This window comes from Sphaeroforma arctica (genome assembly GCF_001186125.1).
Source record: "Sphaeroforma arctica JP610 unplaced genomic scaffold supercont1.657, whole genome shotgun sequence".
Lineage (NCBI taxonomy): Eukaryota > Ichthyosporea > Ichthyophonida > Sphaeroforma > Sphaeroforma arctica.
Genome location: NW_014039901.1, coordinates 17,919 through 26,037, shown reverse-complemented (window position 1 = coordinate 26,037; position 8,119 = coordinate 17,919). Strand labels below are relative to the sequence as shown.

The 8,119-nt window shown below is 40.3% G+C and overlaps 1 protein-coding gene across 1 annotated transcript; it reads left to right on the top strand.

Moving 5' to 3' along the window:
- Nucleotides 1-4,092: 4,092 nt before the first annotated feature.
- SARC_07877 (hypothetical protein) lies at nt 4,093-5,454 on the top strand (the record flags this gene model as incomplete). The annotated part of the gene is made up of 1 exon (XM_014298165.1): nt 4,093-5,454. The coding sequence occupies one exon, from the start codon at nt 4,093-4,095 to the stop codon at nt 5,452-5,454; it is 1,362 nt and encodes a 453-aa protein (XP_014153640.1).
- Between the last annotated feature and the right edge of the window lie 2,665 nt (nt 5,455-8,119).

The following is an 8,119-nucleotide window of genomic DNA, read 5'->3' as shown; positions in this document are numbered from 1 at the left end:
TTTATTGGTTAAGACAATAACTAAGGACATCAAGAGTATTTTTTTTTCTAAAGATAGAACTTTATGAGTCTCTCGGATTCGCCCCAGTGAAACATACCATAGTTTCTAATAGAGCGACAACGAAACACTAAATAAAATCCCTTCGGCGGAAACAGTACTGAGAGGATTATATATAGGCAATGTCTCAGCCTCACAATCCCTCAGAGTATTGCTGTTTTCACGAGGCATACCTAACTTTATTAAAAGTCACATTTCGTTTATTTACTTTGATATTTACTCGATACTTAGAATTTACCTACGCGTTTATTTACTCGAAGGCGTTAATACCGCCTTAATAGACCGAATCCTTCGCAGTCTTAACAAATCTCCAAAAAATGTACGTAATTTCTTCATGGGTCCCCTTGGGGGCATATTACGAATCACAAATGGGGGAAAGCCTTCCAGACAGAATCCAGGTTTCCAATAATCGAAAGAGGGACTCCACAGCACACCTTCAATGATGATTTTTTTTTTTCCAAAACAAAGTGAAAGAGCTGAAACTTGTCCAGCCATTTTCTCATTTCTGAGTGGCGGTTTAGGACTTCAAGACCAGCCTTCAGGACTTCAGGACTTCAGGACTTCAGGTTGTGGACTTATTATGGTGCACTGGGACAAATCACAAATATAAATATATCAGTCAATAAATATTGTCGGCTGACGACTGACGTCAGTGACGAGCGAACTGACGACTGACTGTATTGGACTATAGACCTCACGCATAAGCGGCATCTCTGTTATCAGTGATTCTGATTATTTAGCGAATGCAAATTTCACACGTAATGCGCAAATATTTACTCTAATATCGACGCTAGTTCATTGATGGAATTCTATCCCAAGTATGTTTATTGTTTATATTTATTACCTACGTATGTATTTATGTATTTTCATTTTCTTTTTATAAAACAAAAAATATATCACCAACCCGGCAGTCCACCATCCACCGGCACCCTGAAGGCCTGAACCCGGTGACATTCCGAGAGTAATAAATTCTTGAGCCGCAATACACGACAGTCTTGAGTCAACAAACTCACAAGGAGAGAGTGTCACACAACTCACAACTCGCAAGGCCGCAAGGCGCAAGCTGAGAAAAAAAAAAGAAAACGTAAAATCGCAGATGTAGACGTGATGTTCGTAATTTATGCCAAAAAGCAAGCAAATATTTATGGCCGTCTGGATCTATTTTAAAAAAAGGGTCGCGAGCAGAAATCAGGTTTCTTCCGACGACAAATCATATATTTTTTAAATTTAGCAGACGCCCACATCCGGAGAGCCTTGAAATAATCGGACATAAGTCCGATCTACTCTCTAGTAGTAAGTAGACTCTCTAGTATGTGGTATTTACAAAAATAAATAGAGAGAGAGTCCACACAGCACACTCTTCTCTCTATAGAGAGAGCTAGAGAGTATATATTAGAGAGGCTGAGAGGGTCATGCAAATAATATTTTTTTGAAAATATTTACGTTGTATATTTAAAAAATATGTAACGCAACAACTACTTTATTTACATCCATTCGCGTGTATTTAGAGGGCTATGATATTTATTTAGTTTTATTATTATTCCGTCTTGATAAATATGTATTGTTTACACGCGATACAGGCGGTGACTGGGCCAAATTTTGAGAAGTCGGTCTAACCGTCTATGAGTTATGGGACTGTAACTCTGTGCCTGGCCAGGCACCCGACAACTACGACACCCACCTGCCAGCATGTCGGCACTGACATGTTAGTGCCGGTCCTCCCTATAAGAATTTGGGTGCAGTAGGCCAGGTCAGTAGGACCACCCGTACTGTTCTCAATATACTGATGAAATATTTTTTTTGACTATTATATTTGTAACGGTCGCTTTGGAGTACTTTCTTGCCCTGCTCGTCGCAAAAGTATGGTTGGGATGGGCGCATTGTGTAGTCGTTTGTTGTGTATTGTGTAATCTTGGACTGTTGTTTGTCGACGACGCACCACCATGATTAAATACTTTTTACAGATGCTAACACAATTCGTTTCAAACAATCAATAAACATGACAATTGATCACCGTTTTACGAACCACTTCACTCATAATATCATTATACCTATAGCTTCAAAGCTTGAGGTTTGGATTGTATGAGAAAGCATAAAAGCCGCGCAAAAAGCTGTTACAATACTATATATTTACCTATTTAGTTTACATATCAAATTAACAACCACAGAATATGATAATTGTTAATGTGCATGTATCAATGTTGCACTTTGACTTTCGGGTTGTGTATTTACTATTTCTACTTTTGTTATTGTCAACTGTCAAGTGTCCTGGATATTTAAATATTTCATATTTGCAAATCCTTGACGTGCATCCTAAATTATTGTGAAAATTTGTATTCACGAACCTCATTGGCTTTTATTGCAATCTCATTGGCTTAGAGAACCAATTTTGAATGAAAAACCATATGTCGGCATAATTGGTACAGACGACACTGTACAACGACGACTGCCAGCATGTCGGCCGACACGTCGTACATGTCGTTTAGATAAATTTCGGTGTCGTTTACCAACCCAGCTCTGTGCCTTTCAACGTATCAACGGGCGTGACGCGCGCGTAGACCACTCGACAAGCTCTATTCAGTTTCCCGTTTTAACTTTTTCAAAATGAATCAGAAAACGTTTCCGTTCAACTTTAATTCTGTATATAGCCCTTTGAAATATGAAGTGGTGCAATTCCCAGGCCATCAAATTGTCTTAAACTGTATTCATTGGTCGCTATTTGCCATATAGTACATTTCGTTAGATTTTAGGTTTACATGTTGAGTGCGAATTTGAGAATTTCGTTTTCTATTTTGACCTGTGAAACTTTGTAACGTTTTCAAAACGAATCAGTATACGTATCCGTTCAGCTTTTATTCTTTATACCATTAACGGATTGAGCTTTGCTTCTGTGCTCCAGAGTCTGACACTCTGACAAGAAATCAGTTGGGGGGGGGGTGTTAAACAAAACAAAAACACTGAAGTAAATATCACTGAATATTAGAATCTGTATTGGATACATGAGTGAATATCAGAATATGAGAATCACTGAATCAGACATCAGTACTGAGTAAATAATTATTCAGTATTCAGTACTTCAGACTTCTCTCGGCCAGAGCAAGACTATTGGGCATCCAATAGACATAATGAGCATTCAAGCTCTAACACTTAACGGAGTAGATTTACTATTTTTACTATTTTATACATAAAATTTGTTATTTTGTTATTTTGTTTTGTTTGTTTTTTGATTTAGGTATTCTATTTGACTATTTGTTGTGCAAAATTAAACAAGCCAGAAAAAAATGAATTGCCAGTATTCTCCAGGCTCCAGGCCTCCAGCTATCTGGGTTGGTAAACGACGCCAATATTTGGGCAAACGACATGCCATACATGTCGCGACGACATTTTTTCAGGTGAATGTCGTTGTCGCATACAACCCAGCCAGCTGTACACTGCACAGCATCCAGAATTCCAGATTCCAGCCGCAGGGCGCAGCAGGCCAGGACCAGGTCCGTCTAAAATATGTTATTGTGTTCTTTTTTTATTGTTTTAAAACAAAAACCTTTTTTTATCATTAGAACCTAAAAACTTTATTTAGCCCTAATATGGTGACCCTCAGTCCCCAGTCCTCAGTATTGATACAAGAGCAATAGAAAAGGCAAAGGCCCAAGGTCCCAAGGACCAAGCGGTCAAGCCCCAATACAGGAACACGATATGCTACCGTTTAGCCGTTCATTTTGACATATTGTTATTGGAATTTATGAAATGATTAAAAAAATGATAATGCTCCGAACACATCATAATGCTCCCCAAAGAGTTATGACTCAACAGAAGAAAAACGGCACACGTCCGCACACGGCCAAACGCACGAGAGAGAGGGCTTTGACTTTTGAAGCGACTGTGAACATGAAGTATGGTTACATCTTTTACAAAACAAAACAAAACTGAAAACTCCCATTTGAACAATTTTCCTTGTCAATATTTATACATATATGAACTCGAGGTGTCCGCGCTTAAGGCTCATACATAACTGTCTCCTCTTTATAAACATACATTATGGTATTAGTCAAAACAATAATACAGTACTTCCATCAATATGGTGGCTCAAAGAAAAAGAACCGCATCGAGAATGTGCAGAAGCGCAACGCTAAAGCCATGCATGTTGCTCCCAAACAGTTGCACCTACCTGACGTATCCCAGCCATCCACCGAGTGGGTGCCGAACTCGTCAGGATCGATGGACTTTTCTATAGACTTTCAGTCAAATGACTCAGTTCTCAGCTATGCACGACCTAACGACTTCAGAGAAGGCCCACAGATTAGAAAGTTGAAAATGCTACAAGAACTATACGTGACACACGACATCCCCCATTCGAAATCAGCTGGTCATTCACCTGTCGCGCGTTCCAATACAGGCTCGTATCGAAAACATATTACACAAATACAGCCACGAACCCCAAACCACTCGTCAGCCAGTGTAAATTCGGCTAGCCGTTCGCCTCTTGGGCGTACCCAATCAGGACAGTGTCTAAGGAATGACGCAAATGTATCGCCTCTTGTGCGTACCCAATCAGGACGGTGTCTAAGGAATCGCGCAAATGTATCGCCTCACACGCTCTCTCGTACTCGTAGGCTCTCGGCGGCAGAATCGACCAGCAACGCACCCGTAGCTCGTGAGACTTCAGTGGTACATACTCTGTCGGAAGCTACCCCACGTCACTCAGCATCCCTGTTTTCGGCGATGAAGAGTGAAGTCACCTCCGAGGAGAGCATAAATTTGCCACAAAAGAAACATGCTAAAGATACAAATTGGCTGGCTCACCTATTTCCGGTTAACAGCCCGAGAATTCCAACGGATGGCACACACAGTAGCAACTACAGAGTTTCTAATTCTGCTCGGCGTCGCATGCCGGAGTCGAGCACTTCTCTCGTCACCCAGCAACTGGTACTCTCCACGCTACCTTCATCTGCACATACACGTGACCTGGGCTCGGATGCCAGTCTACCTTCAGCACCCCTACAGACTCTCATATATATGAATGGAGCCTCCCCCGCTACACCGCCATTAATAGTCAAAGGTCGAAAACCAAAAAAGGCAATGAAGCCCATCGTAGAAAAGAAACGGTCGTCATTCAGAGAGCGACTGGGAGGTCAGCATCGCGTGCAGTTTGAAGAAACTCCAATTGAGTACGAATCATTTCACAGTTCAGTGTATGACCGAAAGCCGCAAGTGACGTGCCGAAAGAAAGATTCGATGATGCTAATATACCGTGAGCTAATGACATACAAGCTCACGGAGATGCTGGTGCACCCGGATTCGCTAGAAAACACAAACAAGCATCTAGCAAAATTGAAACCGGCAGATCGAGCTGGGATGGTCGGTGAAGTCGAGCGGATCCTTATAAATTTTAGTTGTTAACAGATGTATAAAGACAATCTTTCAGTGTATAGCCCACTTATGAACAAATACAATCTTAATATGGTTTGACTCGCGAATGTCTATACGAAACTGTGGTTTGCAATGGTGCATTCACATCAGACAGAGTACAATCTCGCTATGACGATTCACGGATTGAAATCGGATCAATGCATAAGCGTGAGAAAAACTAATTTATTATTCACGAACACAGCTCGTCGATGCCGCAAATCCATGTAATGTGATGTGTATCAAAGGTGTTTATTCCACTTTTAACTTGCTCCGCGGCCACAATATATATATAGATGTATATATATATGCCTACATACACACATATATATATTAAGTATATATATATATATATATATATATATATATATATATATTTGAATATATATATATATATATCTAAACATGAATCTAAGTGATCTCACCCCTGGAGTGCGTTGCTTCCATCGTGCTAAATGAATGATTGCTTAATTTTTTTCATCTGAGTAACTGTACTACATTACAGACCGAAGATTCAACGTGGAACTTGATAAAAGTATAACGTATGAAGCTATCGATGTAATTGTTGTTGAATATATACAAGCGACAAATAGTCTACTAAATCACACATCAACGCCCAATGACATATATTAAGGCAAAGAAAGGCAAGGGTGCATACCGGAATCACATAGCCACTGTGAAGCATGTACACAAACCGGATGGAATTCTGCTAGATTCGCCATATTCATAAGTTTGAAAGAGCTCCGCCCCCTCTACTTGCACATCCTATTAATACTCACGCATATACATATGCACATACACACTGCTAGACATGCACCGTGGACTGAACTGCCTTACTATTTGGCAAACCTCAAACAGCCGAGTAACTATGACGCTCTCCCAAGCGTCGTTTTTCAGTCCACTCACGAAATATACATTCACGAGACTTTTTTTCCCTACCCGAGTGTGTGATACATACAAGTCTTCTAAATTGAAGAATCACAACATTCATCAATCATATGTACATATGCATACATCGTTACACAGTTTTAAGGGTGCGCATGTGTAGGATTGTATTTCTATATATCGTATTCATCAATCATATATACATGTTTACGTATTACTAAGCAGTTTTTAAGGATGCGCTTGAACAGAACTATATATGGATATATATTCCCACGCACTGCAGTAGGAATTTTGGCCATCATGTGCATCTCATGTGCACTATGTTGTTATAACAACGGCTCGATACTCGGCCTTTATTTATACGTACGCCTCAGTTGAATAAAGAAACCGATATTATCTCATGAACATGTAACTACGACAACGGGAAGATATCGACGGAGATTCATCACTCATCCGATCACCAATCTCAACATATGCAATGACTTATCAATCAATGCGAATGCATCGAATGACTGCTCTTCCTACTTCACTCATACATACTCTCAGCAACCTGGTCATATAAACGCCAAACCTTTAAGACGCCATGAGAGTCTAGCCAACCAACCAACACTAGCTGGCATAGCCGTCGCATTACATGAAATGGCCTTCCGCTACACTCTTTACCTAAACGTTTGAGTCGGGTTGAGTACCTTGGTCCCCCTTGTTCACTTGGTCGTTCGAGTCATTCGACACATGATCTATATTTTCCTCTCTCATACTCAACGGCGCGTGACCCAGATCCAAATCTGGACTGGTACATGCGGCATACTACTTGTGCTTGAATGTATCTTCCGGTTTCTCGAATTGATCAGCTCTCCTTTTCTCTCCGTTCGCTCTCCATCGACATCCTTCTGTTTGCTGACTCGCCTATTGTCCCTCTACACATCCGCGTCACTCAATTCCATCTCCGCCCACAAATAGCAGCGACATCGCTGGATGCTATCCCAATACTATCCACGACACCTTTTTGTCAGAGCATACTCAATGAATCCCATCGCCGCATCACTCAACTTTGGATTGCCAGTCAATTGGTCGCCTGCTGTGCCGAGTGCATTTGTCTATGGTAGACTGTGGGTGACTTTGCCTGCGGTAGACTGTGGGTGAATTTATTTGGCGCGCACTTATCTGTTGGGATCGTAAAGGAATTGCTACTATTCCGGTTCACATACGGCACTATATGCTCAACTCATTCTCCTGGAATTTGCAAAGTTGATATAACAATGGCCGTCGTCTGCGAGATCGATCATGTAAACTACGCGTAGCTGCACACCACTTCTATAACTTTTGACGCTGATTCAGCCTGTCTGGGTATTTTCGAGCACACAGGTAAGGATGGAAAATTCTACTTTTGATATGGCTTACATAATACATATGCATACATAACCTGTAAACATTACGCTTACATACTATATATGCATACTAAACCTGTAAACATAATAAGTAGGGCACGACAGCACGTGATTCATATGATAATCTAACGACGGTGCTTCACTATAGTATGTGCCCAGAAAAAAAATTCGTATGAACTCAAGTTAAAAGGCACACTAATTCTACATGTACTTAAAATATCCTATCGCTTACTAAACTCAGAGCTATAACCAAATAAAACGAAACTTTGGTGAAAATAATTGTACAAACAAGAGAATAGAAGTGAGTTAATATACAAATATAAGTATATATATTTATATATATACACATACACACACACACACATATATATATATATATATATATA